The sequence below is a fragment of the Mobula birostris genome, chromosome 3, assembly GCF_030028105.1.
Source record: "Mobula birostris isolate sMobBir1 chromosome 3, sMobBir1.hap1, whole genome shotgun sequence".
Taxonomy (NCBI): domain Eukaryota; kingdom Metazoa; phylum Chordata; class Chondrichthyes; order Myliobatiformes; family Myliobatidae; genus Mobula; species Mobula birostris.
In genome coordinates this window covers 178,447,138-178,465,065 of record NC_092372.1, presented here as the reverse complement: position 1 = coordinate 178,465,065, position 17,928 = coordinate 178,447,138, and the positions used below count along the sequence as shown (strand labels likewise).

General features: G+C 40.1%; 1 protein-coding gene across 6 annotated transcripts in view; it reads right to left on the bottom strand.

The window, feature by feature from the left end:
* Positions 1-17,928, bottom strand: part of rundc3b (RUN domain containing 3b) — a 96,533-nt gene that overhangs the window by 49,956 nt on the left and 28,649 nt on the right. For 5 of the 6 annotated variants that reach the window (XM_072253760.1, XM_072253761.1, XM_072253764.1 and 2 more), the window contains exon 2: positions 8,037-8,152. The exons of the other annotated variant lie outside the window; for it this stretch is intronic. In XM_072253760.1, the coding sequence (XP_072109861.1) occupies positions 8,037-8,152 (116 nt within the window). The remainder of the gene's footprint in view (positions 1-8,036; positions 8,153-17,928) is intronic. 6 annotated transcript variants of the gene reach the window in all.

The following is a 17,928-nucleotide window of genomic DNA, read 5'->3' as shown; positions in this document are numbered from 1 at the left end:
CTCGACCCGGAGCGGGGCCATGATTCAACGAAGTCCAGGGAGATCGAAAGAGGATTGGTGATGGGGAAACCGTGAGCTCCAACTTATGCACATTAGACTGTTTTACTAAAATGGACCTTTTTTTTTGCTTTTTCTTTACTAACCCTTTAGTCAAATTAAGAATTATAAAGCTAAATTGTTTAATTATATGTGGTGTATTGTGTTATTTCTTGGTACTGATTTGTAACAGGGTAACAAATCACGCAGCATGCACACAAACAAGCGGTTTGGGGTGGGCTAGCACCACAATCTCACACGTTTGGCGGGGCCGGAGATTGTCTTCCCTAGATGTACGCAGCCGGCAGAACCAGAACATTTCACAAGAAATTCTGAAGCCTTGCTTTTCTACACAGTAGTACATTCTGCCTATCATGTACTTCCTCCCCATGACAGGGAAGTTGCTAAGAAAAGCCTCTAAGATTCTTTCATCGATGGCAGCAAATTGTTTCATCCATTTTCTCTTCTAAACTTATTCTAGGTTCTCTCTAGCTTTCCCATTTTCCAAGCTCCCCATTTCTGAACAACGTCATCAACTCAAAGTACCTGTTTCTTTCTCCACAGACATCACCTGACTTACTGAGAAGTTTCAACATTCTGTTTCAATTAAAAATATCCACCATCCCCAGTCTTCCTGAAAAGGTGCAAGATACCTTCAGAAAGGTCCAGAGAGCGTATCCTACAGATTAGAACTTATAGGCTTCATTCAAACATAAACTTGACTTGTGATGAGTCGCAAAGCCACAGTAAACCATAAAGTTACAGTAGTATTCACTAACATTTTCCAAAGCACTGGTTAGAAAACCAGGCACACAAGATTTTCAACTTTGCATCCTGCAGCTAAACATTTTGTTCTGAGTCAAGGCAACTTAATGATTTCTATGATGCTAGCATTTCATGGCAATTCTGCAATATACATGAATTCAGTTCACTTTTTATTTATTGGGATACCAAGTGGAAAAGGCCCTTCGAGCTATGCCACCCAGCAATCTCCCAATTAAATTCTAGCCTAATCACAGGACACTTTACAATGACCAATTAACCTACCAACCGGTAAGTCTTTGGATTGTGGGAGGAAACTGAAGCACCCAGAGGAAACCCACATGGTCACGGGGAGAACGTACAAACTCCTTACAGGTAGTGGAGGGAATTGAACCTGGGTCACTGGTACTGTAAAGCGTTGTGCTAACCACTCTGCTACCATATTGCCCCTCAAAGTTGAGTGTGGATGAGCTGATTACATATTTAAACTCAATCAATCACCATTGGTCCAGAAGGACGCATTAACAATGGCACCAAAGTTGATGAGTTCACTTTTCAAGTTGCATCAAGAAGTCAAACAAGTTACAGTGAGCATGTAATCACGCTTTGTCTCAAGTCCTGTGATGGAAAAGTGACAAGAAGTTCTATAACTCTGTGTCCTTTGGATGTGATGAGTGGGGAGGTAGGTCAGGTGATGAGAGGGTGTGATGGGCAGATCATCTTGGCTTTGTAACCAACAACTGATTAGTAGCCAATGTACAGAATAGAGAGATAAAAGCAAAAGGACAATCTTCAAAACACAATGCAAATGATAATGTGGTGAAGAGCAACAACTACTTAGGGAAAAAATTCTGCAAACTCAGTGAGCTAATACGCAGAAAAGTAGATTTTCATGTCTGAACAGATATAATTTTTTTCATGAAGTCCTGCTGTAGTTAACTCATTTTCATTTAACATGCTCGGCCATAATCCAGTGATTCCCCAATGCTACTTCTGTGATTAAAGTCCAACAATCATTGCCAATGCCTTTAAAAACAGGAACAAAGCTACCCCACATTTGAAGCACGTGCTGCTAATATAGCTCAGTCTTGCAATCCAACCACACTATTGGCTCTCTTCAAGGAAAATTGCCATGCCATTCAATGCTGATCACGACTCTTCTGAAAAAAACTACCCTATTGAACACCACCTATTGAGTAATTAAACCATAGCTCAAATAAGAATACAGGATGGCTGTGTCAGGGCTTAGTATGGAGAGTCTTAACTGGAAGTGAGGGACAAGATCAGACAGTCATCTCAAACGATAGTTTAATGCTCATCAGAAATCATTTCACCTCTGAGAAGTTCTGGAGAAACAAGTAAAATCATGCCTGTGCAGTCAGTTGGGGACAAAATAAATCAATGTACTTCACTATAGTAGGGAATAATTTACTTCAACTATTCAAATTGCAGAGAGAATCATTGGGACAACTGAGTGAGACAAGAATGGAAATATTGGATGAGCACAAACAGAACACTGAGTCAGCTATCAAACCATCTTGGTAATTTTCCCCATGAACAAAAGAATCTATACATTTCCTATTAGGTACCTTAACAGGTTTAAGGTGAATAAATCTACAATGGCTAATGAGATATATCCCAGGTCCCTTGAGAGGCAACAGAGGAGGCTGCTGGATTTTGATGGAAATTTTCAAATTATCTGATCAGAGAGTCCCAAATGATTGAATCGCAGCAAATGTGATATCCTGAATAAACTAGGTAATTACGGGCCAGTGAGTCTCAAAATCACAACAGAAATTATTGGAAAATAAATTGGAGGGACAAGATTAACCAATTATTTGAAGGTGGTTGAAACCTGGAGCCTACTGCCTAGGTGTGTATTGGAGGCAGGGACCCACACAAAATTTAAGTAGTATTTAGCTGAGAATTGGAACTCCAAGGAACAGAACACTACAATGATGTATAAGAAAATGGGATTAGTATAGGGAGGTACTTGATTGCTAGCAACCACAGGATGGGCCGAATAGTCTGTTTCCCTGCTCTGTGGGTGACATAAACTCATTTCTGGTTTAGGTGAACATTTTATACCACACAGGATCAGGTAACTTCACATTTTGCCTTTCCGTATGGATATGCACTTTACCAAGTACTGCATGATTTTCTTCTTCTGAAATGAATGAACACATTTTGGGCTTTAATCAAGACTACTAATTAACAGGTTTCTGAATTAGTCTCACATATTTCCTTTACTGCCTCCAATCTTTACAAAAATACTATGCCTTAGCCAAGCTGTCCGGGAAATCACAAATCTGCACTTGCCACGTGAGAGAGATACAGCAGAGGGCAGACTCACCTTTATTCATGTATACATGGAAACATGCAGTACAGTGAAAAGTGTCATTTACGTTCACAACCAACACAACCAAGGATACTCTGTGACCAACCTACAAATGATGCCACACATTCTAGCTCCAACAATGCTCAGCAAAACAACACAGAACACAAACAACAAAATAACAACAGTAAAACAAGCTCCTTTCCTCCCTCACACACTGACTGTCCGGGATAGGCCTTCAGTCTCCAGCCTTTGGCCATCAGGCTTCGGCTTCCGGTCGACCTTCGGGTTTTGATCTGCTGGACTAGCGGATGACAGGACCCTGAATTCAAAGCTCACCAACTGACTGGCCCTCATGCCTCCTCCTCGCATGGATAGCTGATCCCAGGATCCACCAACTTGGGACAGCCCAATGTCCACGAAAATCCTTCATTAGCCCGCCACAGTGCTGGCCGTTGAGTGTGGATTGGAGGCCTGAATTCTAGATGTCCTTTGTTCTCATTTCCACATTGCTGTACTTTGAATGCTGAGGTGGTAGACCTGAGGAGAGCTAACAGGGTGACCCCTGTTTCCATCCAGGGGGTCAGTGTGGACATGGTGGAGGATTACAAATACCTGGGGATACAAATTGACAATAAACTGGACTGGTCTAAGAACACTGAGGCTGTCTACAAGAAGGGTCAGAGCCGTCTCTATTTCCTGAGGAGACTGAGGTCCTTTAACATCTGCCAGACGATGCTGAGGATGTTCTACGAGTCTGTGGTGGCCAGTGCTATCATGTTTGCTGTTGTGTGCTGGGGCAGCAGGCTGAGGGTAGCAGACACCAACAGAATCAACAAACTCATTCGTAAGGCCAGTGATGTTGTGGGGATGGAACTGGACTCTCTCAAGGTGGTGTCTGAAAAGAGGATGCTGTCTAAGTTGCATGCTATCTTGGTCAATGTCTCCCATCCACTACATAATGTACTGGGTGGGCACAGGAGTACATTCAGCCAGAGACTCATTCCTCCGAGATGCAGCACAAAGCGTCATAGGAAGTCATTCCTGCCTGTGGCCATCAAACTTTACAACTCCTCCCTTGGAGGGTCGGACACCCTTAGCCAACAGGCTGGTCCTGATATATTTCATAATTTACTGGCATAATTTACATATTACTATTTAACTATTTATTACTATTTTCTATTACTATTCTATTACTATTTATTATTTCTATAACTATTACTATTTACTAATAGTAATATTACTATTTCTATTACGATTTATTATTTATGGTGCAACTGTAACGAAAACCAATTTTCCCCGGGATCAATAAAGTATGACTATGACTGAGTGAAGGCCTGTCCTTTAAACTCCTCCACATCCTTGTCCCTAAACCCTAATATGATCCCCAAAACCATCTCTACAAACTTAAAAAAAACACTAAGTCTGAGCCACGATCTCAACAGAGACCTCATCTTGACCAGAATTTAAATATATGTGGACAATGTGGATATTTTCTCCACATTGCCAACAGTTCATCGCAACATAAATATTGACATCCAGCCAAATTTTCTGCAACAGGACATGCAGCAGATTCTCTCATCATCTCTGTCCCAGTTATCAGTGACACACACAATTAACCTCTTTGGAACAGAATCTGACTAGAGCAATCTTTGTTTTTCTGCCATGGACCAATACCATTAAGCAAGGGGTCTGTGGACCCTAGGATGAGAACCCCGGATAGGGGTTTCAAATGTGACAATGTTAACGCTAAAAAACAAGTTAAGCTAACACCCTAGAAGAATTGATAGTGTGGCATTATACGAACTACCAGATCCAAATCATAAGCAACATTTACAAGTACTTCCTCAGTCCCCCACATCAGCGTACTTCCAGACTGGGAATTATATAGACATTGAATGCCAGCTTTTACATGGTCAATAAAATGGAAGCTGTTGTGAAGTCTGGAACACATGGACACCGTTTTGCACTCTAATATATTCTAGGTTCCTGGCTGCACACAGCCTTTTACCATATCAAAGGACTGACAGAAGGTGACAGGTGTTGACTCATAGGGACTAGTGCTGGGATCACTGCTGTAAACATCATCAGAATTTATACTAATGACTTAAAAAGGGAATAATTTCTAAATCTGTAAATGGCAGCAAGTTCAAGGGGTTGAATGTTTATTTAATATCAAATGAATTTCCAAATGGGTGTGCAAGGGGATGTGGTTTGTTGAGGCAGCAGCAAACAGCTTAAATAGAGAGTTTAAATGGAATGGAGCAGATTAATTTAGCATGTAAACAATAATGATTTACCAATTATTCATAGTTATGCTCAAATTGCTGCATATCAAATCAGACTTAGTGCACATACACACACATATACTCAATCTCTATATTAGAGCAATACCAAGGTAATATGAAAAGGAACCCAATGATAATGAGGTGTGCACTTTGAATAATAAGTTATTTAGCAAAACAGCCTGTTAGAGTGATCTTTAGGTTGAGAACATACATTTAGCAATTGACTTAGGCTACCAATCTTCACATTTGAAAATGTATTGTAGATTTAATCTGGAGTGCAACTCTGAACAATGGGTTCCTAAAAGCAGTGAATCCCAGACCAGGCCACTGATTAAAATTCACTTGGATATCTGTGGTGTGAATGTGAATCAGGAGGTGTGAATGTTGAATGTAGTTTCAAAATTGTCTGTATATTGTAAATATGGATTTGTCCTTTGATGATTGGTACATAAAATATTGAAGCGCATGTTGGGTCAGCAGACTTTTCCACCAAAAGTGTCTCCATGTGATGCCTGCTCTACCTTGTTTTGTTGAATAAAGAAGCTATTTTGTATCTACCAGTAATTTTCTCCAGTGACTTCATTCACGCAACAACGTCAACAGCCCTCCATTTCTGTCAAGAGATACAGCAAGAAGGTAAGGTGTTTCCCCACTCTCATCCCATCTTGTACAAATAGAACAAAAACCCAAGAAACACCTTTAGCCTTTGAATAATTTTTTTTTGTTTTATGTTGAACAATAATGCTCTACCGCAGTGGTCCCCAACCACCGGGCCACGGACCGGTACCGGGCCGCAGAGCATGCGCTACCGGGCCGTGAGGAAACAGTATGATTTGGCAATATTAGTCAGCTGCACCTTCCCTCATTCCTTGTCATGCCCACTGTTGAGCCATTACGCATGCGAGGTCATTACCCACGTGTCAGCCATGTCAGCGCGGGAAGGAGATCAACTCCTCGAGCTTGCAAATGACGACGGGCTGAAAAGTATGTTTGACATAACATCTCTGCTGGCATTCTGGATCAAAGTCAAGGCTGAATATCCTGAGATAGCCACGAAAGCGCTGAAAACGCTGCTTCCATTTCCAACATATCTCTACAATGAATGCAACGAAAACCAAATTGCGGAATAGACTGGACATAAGGAACCCCGTTCGAGTATCGCTGTCTCCCATCACCCCTCGATAGGACCGTCTTGTTGCAGGAAAACAAGCCCAGGGCTCCCACTGATTCAGCGATATTGGTGTATTGCAATGATTTTATATGTTCATACGGGGAAAATATGTGCTGTGTGTTTAATATCCAAACGTTACTTAAAATGTTATGATACTATTGACTTATATAACTATATAACAATTACAGCATGGAAACAGGCCATCTCTGCCCTTCTAGTCCGTGCCGAACGCTACTCTCACCACGTCCCACTGATCTGCACTCAGCCCATAACCCTCCATTCATTTCCTGTCCATATACCTATCCAATTTTTCGTTAAATAATATCGAACCTGCCTCTACCACTTCTACTGGACTTACTTCAAGCTACCCTGTCCTTCCCTGATAATTGACTTATCGCTATATTCATGCGAGGAAAATACGCGCTGGATGTTTAATATTAAATTCGTTAGATAAACCCTTTTAGAAACGAAATTGAGTGTATTAGCCATTTATCACCTATATTCCGGTCGTGATTAACACCCCCCCCCGAACAGAATCGCCAAAAACGATTTGTAGAAAAAATGAGCACATACACGCATGCGTAAAGCATGCATGCGCACTGGTGCCCGCGCAAGGCTTCATGGTCATTGCAGTCTCTTTGTAAACAACGTATTTGGCTGTACTCTTGTCCGTTGGCAACACTATCCCCCCCCCCCCCACCCCCAGGGTCGGCCGGTCCGCAAGAGTATTGTCAATACGAAATCGGTCCGCAGTGCAATAACGGTTGGGGACCCCTGCTCTACCGCATAATCAATAATATCAGCCAGTTTTGAAGTGATCTGTATTCATTTTCTATATGCATTCTTGCTTTAGCTACTTGCAATCAGAGTTGGTTGTCACTATACAAAAATAACATTTAAGTACGAGTCACTTTACAATAGTGGCAATTTATTCACTATCAATGTTCCAGTGGTACAACAAGAAAACAAATTCAAAAAGTAGCATATTTCTGTAAAATCCTACAAATTTTCAAACAAAATTGAATTCTCAACATTACAACAAGAGAAAATCTACAGATGCTGGAAATCAAGGTAATACAAACAAATACTGGAGGAACTCAGCAGGCCAGGAGGCATCTATGGAAAAGAGTGAACAGTTGACGTTTCGGGCCGAGACCGGTCCTGATGAAGGGTCTCTGCCCGAAACGTTTATTCCTTTCTATAGATATTACCCGGCTTGCTGAGTTCCACCAGCATTTTGAGTGCATTACTATCTCAATATTACAGCATTGTTTTTACACACTTTAGAACACAACTTGAATTTTCATTCATACCCCTTCATACTAACATCACCTGAATATATTGCTGCCCACACCAAGTTCTAACCCCATTTCTGACTGAGGCAATGCATTTGACTACCAGTTGCAGAATTTACATTCTTTATGTGCAGAGTACATAATGCTACCTTTAAGGCGATGACTCAGGACTTGCTCGAGAATAGCTGCAAAGTTTGTAAATTCCGAACACGAGTCATCAATGGTCTCGAAACAGGAGCGATCAATTAAAGTCTTAACAGAAAACCTGCAAATAGATAAAAAGGCAAGTAAGATGCACATCTGATTCAAGGTTCAACCACAGCATGCTGAGAAATGAAGCAAGTAGTCAGAGTGATACTAAAAAGGGCAAGTCATATGCAGCCGGGCACTTAAACTGATTCTTCATCAGAAACATTCACTGGATCAGAAATTTCCAGTAATACTGATCAATGAGATGGCGAAACTAAACTCTACAAAACCTGGCATTTCAGTTTCTCTGGACATGTATGAAGGAAAGTGCAAAATTAAAGCTTTTTAGTTGGGCTGATGATTTGTTAGAGTGCTGGTTTGGTATACACAGGGGAGGAAAAGATTGGAGGCAAAAGAAAAAGCAAAGTATATGACTAATGTGCTGCAGGTAGGAAAACAAAATAAGAGAAACATTACTTCTGTACTCAGCTCAATATCCCTGATTGATAACTGATCAGAATTCTATTCATTGAAAGTGGCAACGATACTTAAGAGTTAACGCAACTTCAGATTTTATTCTGAAAATTGCTCTGGCAATAAATTGATAGTATGCAACTAATACTCAAAGCAAGGAATTAAGTTGTAAATTCCTGATGATTATTTTGGCATAACATTAATATTCCAGGGAATCAGTTATTATAACAGTTATTAGATTTATTGCAAATAAACAAATTACTTCCATTCTTGATAATATGTTTACTTATTTTTGTTGATCAGTTGAATTTCTACTGGCATTTGGAAAGTGCATTCGGCAATATCACCTGCCAGCTTGTACTTTTTCCCCTACCCCAACCTTATTCCTTTCCTGGCCTGATGATGGTCTCAGCCCAAAACGTTGACTGTTTATTCCTCTTCATCGATGCTGCCTGACATGCTGAGTTCCTCCAGCATGTTGTGTGTGTTGCTCAGGATTTCCAGCATCTGCAGAATCGGTTGCGTTTCTATAACTGCATTTTTCAAATCCCAGGATCATGATTACAAAGCTAGCCAAGAACCTAGAAAGGGTTGAAACTAGGTTTTACTTATAGTTATTCATTTTTCAGGAGATGGTGTTGTTAGCAAGGCCAGGATTTATTTCCCATCCCTAATTGCTATTGAACTAGTCGGTCATTGATTACTACTTGTCTAAGTCCTGCTGTATGTAGACATCAACTGATTCATTTCCTGATGAGTTACAAATGGAACTGAGTACAGTATTGTTCAATCAGCAAACATCCCTCTTCAGTTCTTATGACAGAATTCTCACTAATTAAGCAGCTGAAGACAGTTTCTCATCAATTAGACCAGTCGTGATGAAGGGTTTCAGCCTGAAATGTTAACTTTCCATGGATGTTGCCTGATATGCTGAGTTCCTCCAGCATTTTGAGTATATTACTCTTGATTTACAAGATCTGCTGAGTCTCTTGCGTTTATGATGTTTTGGGTTAGGTCCTGCCATGGAGAATTCCTACCGTGAATTCAAGAGGTTGGATGATAGATCTCCCAATAACCAATGATTTCAATGATTGAAATATCCTCCCATGTCCAGTGACCTCAGCTTTCCCAGGGTTTCTTGAAGCCATACTCAGTTAAATTTTTGCTTTGATGTCAAAGACAGCTACTCTCACCTTAGTAAAGGAATTCAGCTTTTTAAATGCATATTTGGACCAAGGCTAGGAGGAGTTGTGGAGCCAAGAGTTCCTGGCAATTGGGCACTGGTGACCAGGTCGATGGCAAGTTTGGCTGGAAAGCATTGTGGCCACCAATTTCCATCACTTTGCTGGTGGTGATTGAGACTTGACTGATTGGATGGTAATTAGCCAGATTAGGTTTGTCCACTTTACATAAACTGCACATCCAATTTTCCATGTCACTGATTATATGTCAGTAACTGTACTTGGACAACAAAGCTGGGACACAGCTAGATCCTGAGTGCAAGTTTTCAGTGGTACATCTAGAACGTAGTTTGCTGCCACTGTCTTCAATGCTCTCAACTGTTTCTTGACACAGACCGTCATGATTTAGATTGGATAAAGACTAACTTTGATAATGGTGGGGACCTCAGGAGGAAGCAGCTATGGATCATCCACTCAGCACTGTTGGTTGAATATGACCGAATGCCTCAGCCTTGATTCTGGCACTCATGTGCTGGGCCCTGCCATCAATGAGTATAGGGATGTCCTTGGAGCTTCCTCATCTTTTAGTCATTTTACTGAAACTGAAGTTTCCACACAACATTGACAGAACACCCCCTCCCCCCACCCCTCATGGCTAGACAAACAAACTACCAAAGTGATGTAATATTTGAAGGTTAAATTTAGCGTGCTTCTATAGCCCAGTATGACAGAAGATAGCCTGAATGGAAAATCCCATATTTTGCACAAGTTCATTTTGGCATATTGTACAGTAATATAACCCTCTCATCCAAAACTGCAACACTCATAGGCAAAAAAGATTTTCTTCAAAAATTAGCTTGGAAAACATTAATATTCCAGTAATTCTGTGCATTATGCATAGAGATGAAATTCAACAATAAATAATGCATGGTTTGGAAAAGGAAAATCACTTAGTTAACATCAATGATACTGATTCTATTATTTGTTGGTACATCTCCAAAAGCATTTTTAAATGATTATCTTGAATGGAGGATAGTGAATCTGTACAATTTGTAGCCACAGAGGGCTTTGCAGGCCAAATCATTTGGTATATTTAAGTCAGATAGTAATGGGATCTTGATTCATAGAAGGGTTAAGAAAGGAAGTTAGAAGAATGGGGTTGAAAAAAATACCATCCATGATTGAATGGCAGAGCAGATTCTATGGCCAGAATGGTCCACTTCTAGCCTTACATCCTATGGTCTAAAATACTGCTCACCATTACTTGCAGGAAGCAAAAAATCCAGCTAGTGACGGACCTCCAGCCATTGATGACCTACAGAAATAGGATCTTCCTGGTCTCCTAATGCCCACTGTTAATTGCTCTTTTGTGTGCATGTGCACAAATTAAATTTGCCATAGGACTGAAGAATGGCTTTTATGATGCCAGCTCCCTGTGAAGTACGAGATTTAGACATTAAAACCATAAGATAAAGGAGCAGAATTAGGCCATTTGGCCCATCAAGTCTGCTCTGTCATTTTATCATAGCTGTTCCAATTTTCCTCTCAGCCCCAATCTTCTGCCTTCCCCGTTTTCCTTCATGCCCTGGTCAATCAAGAATTTATCAACTTCTGCCTTATATATACACATGAAGACCTGGCCTCCACAGCTGCCTGTGGCAAAGAATTCCACAAAGAATTAATGACAATTCCAATCAACCCAAGGCTCAGAATACATAATCAAATCTGTGGAATCAAAACCACAAGCCTTACACTACCTCATGGATGCAGTAAATTGCTAATCAAGTTTTTTTTCCCCCCTCAAATAGAACTTACTTTAGGGTTTGTCTTGTATCATCCTGCTTCTCTGCAAATGTTGTCACTCAACTCCTTGACAAAAACTCTTATCATTCTTTTGTTCAGTTTATAATTTGACTTTAAAAACAGCAGCCTGGATGGATGAAGTGTTGAAGATATTTGTGAAGACATCAGTAAGCTGGTGTGCACTCTCCGAGTACTCAGCCTGGGATGTTATCTGGGCCAACTGCCTTATGGAGTTTGACCCTCTGCAGAGTTCTTATCACACCTGCTGCTGTTACAGACAGTGGCTGCTCACCTGGGAGGGGGTTACCTGGCTGGCGTTGGGCTGCATGCCTCGAAGCATGCACAACAGTTGTTTAGAGTATCAGAGAGGGAAGTGTCACTGGTACACTCAATGTCGTTTCTCTTTGTGTAGTCAGTAATGCACTTAACGCCCAGCCACATACACTAGGGTCCACTATCCAACAGGTGTTGCTGGGTTTTTTTTTTTGCGCTGTCTTTGCCCTCTTGATGCCTAAGATGAGTTTTCTCCCAGCTGCTCTGAGAGCTCCAAACATGAAGGCAGCTTCCCATGCTTTTAGTAGGGAACACACCTCTGTGTTCAGCCAGGGCTCCTGGTTGGGCCGTGAGATGACTGTTCTTCATGTACCAACATCATCTACATGCTTACTGATGTGGCCGGTGACAGATGGGGCACATTCCTCAAGGTCTGTGTCTTCTCACAAACGCAGGCCAGTTCCCCTAGTAGTCATGGTGACATGTTGACGGAATTTGGGTAAAATATCCTGCAGGTTAGCATGATGGAAGTCTCCTCCAATTATGAAGAGATCATTTGGATGCTTGTGCTGATGAAACTGTAATACTTTCCTAGTGCATCCATCGTGCTCAAGCTTGGGACTGAGGGGTAATGTAGACAGTGGTGATAAATAAAACAGTAAACTCCCTGAACAGGTAATGTCAGCATCATTTAATTCAATTGCCCCAGAACAGTAACTGGTAGCTACAGATGAGTTTGCACACCATCTTTTGTTAATGAACACAGAGTTTAACTTCTTTGGATTTCCCAGAGTTTCTGTCTGCATGGAATCGAGTCATCGTGCCGAGTTGAAATGCTGAGTCAGGCATATTGTTGTTCAGCCATGTTTTGGTGAAAACCAGAATGCAGCAGTTTCTCATCTCTTTCTATGCGTTTATTCTCAGTGAGAAACATTTATTTTCTAGCGAGTGGATGTTGGTCAGGAATAGTGGTCAGGTTAAATCTCAGGAAGCATATTTTAAAGAAAAGCTTACTAATAAAGAAAATCCTTCCTGTGTATTGCTGCCATTTGGCCAGCAGCAGCAATTAAATGAAGGATGTGACCCTTTGTCATCAAAAAAGTCAAACAGAACATTTCAGTACAAAAAACAATTTCAATCTATTTCTATAAAGGGACCAAATGAAAAATATCAACAGCATTTTCCTTATAAGATTACAAGGAGTCTGGCCTATTCTCATAAAAACAGTACAGAAACAGGAGTAGGAGTAGGCCATCTGGCCTGCACTGCCAATCAAGAACATCATGACTGATCTAGCTGTAGATTCAGCTCCACCTACTTGTCATTTGCCCATAACCCTTCATTCCCTGACAATGTAAAAATCTGTGTCTTTAATATATTTAATAAGTAGCCTCTTCTGCCTCCCTGGGCATAGAATTCCACAGATTCACCACCCTTTGGTAAAAGCAATTCCTCAGCTCCACCCTAAATCTAACCCCCTCTCTTTCAATCTTGACGCTAAGCCCCTTAGTTTGAGTCTCTTTACTGTCTCTAACTTTTCCCCTCATTCTTCTGAATTCCAGCTAGTATAGCCCCAGGAAACTCAATCTCTCTTTACAGGCTAATCCTTTCATTTCCCTTCAACCCAATGAACCTCCTCTACACCACTTCCAAAGCCAGTATGCCTTCAAGTAAGGAGACTAGAAGTGCACACAGTACTCTAGGTGCAGCCTCCCCAGTACCCTATAACTTTTGCAACATAATCTTCCTGTTCTTAAATTCAGTCCCTCTACCAATGAAAACCAATATACCATTTTCCTTCTTGGTAACTGGTTGCACCTTGTGGTGGTATCACGTGCAATGATGTGCCAGTACATGATTGGACAGAGCACTGAGCATGCACGGAACTGCCAGAATATTCCAGCGCATGGCTGGGTTAAGACATGTTTGTTTATTACTGTAAATAAAAGTTCTCTAATTCTTCCAGAATATGATTCTTTACTGTTAACACACAGTACGTTTAAACAGAAGTAACAGTATCAGCAGTGGTTCTGGAAGAATAAAACGGGAGAATCGAGAATAATCAAAAAAAGTTCGAACTGTAAACGTTACTGGCAATGTAGCTGAGAATTGGAGGATATTCAAGCAACAGTTTGAGGTGTAGTTATCAGCGATCGATTATGAAGTAAAATCAGAAAAAAAAGCTGAGCTTTTGCTCCATGTAACTGGGAATGACGCAGTAGAGGTATATAATAATTTTGTCTTTGAAGATGGAGATAATTTCAATTTAAAGTCGATAATGGACAGATTTAAAGTATTTTGTATACCTAAGCGTAACTTAACATATGAGTGATATAAATTCTTCACACGTGCACAGAGAGCCGCCGAAACAATTGATCAGTATGTTACTGAGTTAAGAAAGCGTAGTAGAACATGTGAGTTTGGATTACTCACGGACTCTCTCATTAAAGATAGACTTGTTTGTGGCATTTGAGATAATGCTCTGAGAGAAAGGCTGTTGAGGGAGCAAGATTTAAACTTTGATAAAGCTTTGGTGCTTTGCAAAGCTTCTGAGACCGTGACGTTGCAGGCTGAAGAGCTTTCTGTTAAAAACTGCAATGTAAACGCTGTAAAAAAAAGCGAATACCTCAAGAAATATAATACACTAACAAAACCGACAGAGAGCAAGAGGGCATCGGAAAGACAAAAGTCTTGTGATTGCTGTGCGTGGAAACATCGTCCAAATCAGTGTCCCGCATATGGCAAAATTTTCAGTGGCTGCGGTTAAGATTAAACATTTTTCACACTGTTGTAAAATCAGAAAGAATGAAAATAAATCGAAACAAGTAAACCCACAGTACATTTAAATAGAAGTAACATAACACTTTTTGCAATGCATGCCCAAGCACTCCCAAGTCTCTCTGCACAAGTGTATGCTGCAACCTTTCACCATTTCGATTATAATCTGATCTTCAATTTTTCCTTCCAAAGTTAAATACCTCTCATTTACCAACATTGCTCTCCATCTGCCAAACACTTCCCACACACTTAATCTATCTATACCACTCTGCAGACTCTCTGCACATTTTACTTCTCCATCCAATTTAGTATCAACAATAGTGCGCTACACTATTCCCTCTTCAAAATCATTAACTCATATAGTTGCAGGGCTGGTACCAAATCTCGTAGCATGCCACTCACTCCTGATTGCCAACCAGAGAAAAATCCAGTTATCCAAACTTCCTGCCTTCTACTGGCGAATCAATCCTCCATCCTAATGAAGGCATTAACCATAACTCCATACATTCTTATTTTATGGGCAAGTCTTTTATATAGCACCATATCAAACATCTACTGGAAATGCAAGAATGCGACATCCACCTGTTCCCCGTTATCCACTGTGCTCATTATATCCCCAAAGAGCTCCAGTAAATTTATTAAGCAGGACCGGCTCTTCCTGAATCCGTGGTGTATCTGCCTGATGGAACCACTTCTGTCCAAAATGTCTCACTATTGCTTGCTTAATGATAGCTTCAAACATTTCTCCTGACTGCATGTATTAAGCTAACTGGCCTATAGTTACCCTACCTTTTGCTTGCATTCTTTTTTTCTTAAGAACAGTGGCTTGGCATTTGTTGTCCTCCAACCCCCATGGGACCTGCCTGGAGTCCAGAGATTTTGGTAAATTATCACAAATTCTCCCATTCCAACCATTAAATCTACTGCATAACAGGGGTTGAGTGAGCCATTAAAAATCAACCACAAAATACAGCAATTAAAAGCTAGTAAGAATGTTTAAGTACTAAAATGCTTTTTTTAAAAAATTACTTCCATAATTTTAAATGAATTTGAACCAATAAAACCTCAAATCCTCAAGAATTACTTTTTTGGAAGAAAACTCATTACATCAGCACGAATGCCAGACTCCAAGCACTGGGGATAGTAATGAAGAGGAGAAATACCACAAATTTACTTATAGTCCTTCATTTCTTTCAGAACATTCACAAGTGCTTGAATACACTTTAATGAAGTTTTAGTGTTGTCAGCTAGGAAACATGATAGCAAATACCCTCAGTGGCCACTTTATTAGGTACAGCTGGACAATTGCTTGTTAATAAAAATATCTAATCAGCTAATCATGTGGCAGCAACTCAAAGCATTAAGGCATATAGGCATGGTCAAAAGGTTCAGTAATGTTTCAGACCAAACATCAGAATGGGGAAGAAATGTGACTTAAGTGACTTTGACCATGGAATGACTGCTCGTGCTAGACAGGTTGGTATGAGTATCTCAAACTGCTGGTCTCCTGGGGTAATGACGCACAACAGTCACTAGAGTTTACAGAGAATGGTGCCAGCCGCAGTTCTGTGGACGACAATGCCTTTTTAATGATGCAATGGCTATTCACTCCATGGTTGTTTGCTAATCTCTGCTCTCTAAACACAGCATCTGCCACTTGTCAGATCAAAGGTAGTAAGTAAACCTCCAACTAACAGTTTGTTCAGTTTCTGGTCATAAATGGGAGTCAGTCTTCAGTTCTTAAAACATAAATGGAAAGCAATGATCAGCTTGAAGTTAAAACAAACACTCTCCATAAAACAGCTTTTCAGATGCTCTGTCTCTGAAAAGCATATGCTAACTCGCCCTGCCTCCTTTATTACTGTTCAAGATGAGTTTAAGACAATGGTTTAATTTGGCTTGTTTCAAAATAGACAAGTTGACTCTAAGTTGTTTAGTTCAGGGATGGTAGCAAACCAGATGGATAATATTATCTAGCATATCAATAACTGATGTGTTTATAATTGGAATGGTTTCATGAAGTTTTTTCTAGCATGGATAAGGTAGGCCAAAGGGCCTATTTCCCTGCTGTACTTCTCTATGACCAACTCAGAACTTAACTTCATAACGTTTGTGAACAGTGAAGTTTAAACTGAGATCTACTGTATGTCTTCAAAAGATGCTAGTAGACAATCATAAGCTTATGAAATCACCCAAGAGAAAGAAAAGGATACAAGTGTAGAAAGCAATTCAGACTTATTAGGAATGGGCAAAGGAACATCAAAGAAACATGGGTGAACAAGAATCCATTCCTCCAGCTTTGGTTTTGGCAACGCATAAATTATTCGTCACATCATTGTATGCCTTTTTAGTTTATAGGAATTGTGTTTTGAGAAGTTCTTTGTGTTTGAGAAATCCTTTGTTGTGTATTTAATATTTGAGTAAGTGTGTGTGTGTGTGTGTGTGTATAGCAATCTTGTTCATTTAAACAATTCATTATCAGTTATACATAAAAAATGTGAATTGCGTATGTCATCACACTACCACGTGATACGTGCGTACCTCACAAAGTAAAAAATGAAACAAGATACGTACTAAAATAGGATTTGTCAGATGATGATATAGATGAGGAAACTAAGAGGAGAGATCAGATCATTAAGGGAGCAAGAGAAGGATTAGTAAGAATACCCCAATGAATGAAATGCATCTTCCAAAGATCAAGATGCACAAACTCGAAGAAGAAAAATGGAAAAGGAAGAAAAATGGAAAAGGAAGGTGTCCAGGACTGTCAGAATCACTTCCTGCAGTCAAAGTCAACTCCTACAACTACTACAGAGAAGGCCCCAGAACCTGCGATTGTTTCACAGCCACCAGTCTCACCTGCCAAGCAGAGTGATCCCCCTTGTCAGGAAAGATATTATCCCAAAAGCCTCACAATGATTAAATATTTAAGCCTCAGTGGGACAATTCAAAATTTACTATGTTGTGGATGTCAGTATATAGCAGTTGTATTATATAATATACCATGAATATAGCTGAAATGCATTTTATATTGAGTTAGTTTATACCCAAGCAAGGAGTGTTGTGTACTAAATATTTCAGTAATATTTGAGATAGCATTGTTTAAATAATTGCAAGTTATATGTAAAAATACATGAATTGCATACATTATCACGCTACCACATGATACATGTGGTTCACAAAATAAAACACGAAGTTAGACTTGTATTTCAGACTCTGATGTCGTCCTTTTAGTTCGTTTAATGTTTTGAAGTTGCAAAACTTAATACTGCATTTGAGAAATCTTATGTGTTTGAGAAATGTTTAAGATTTAAAAAAACATTTTAAGTTTTAAACCTGTTTT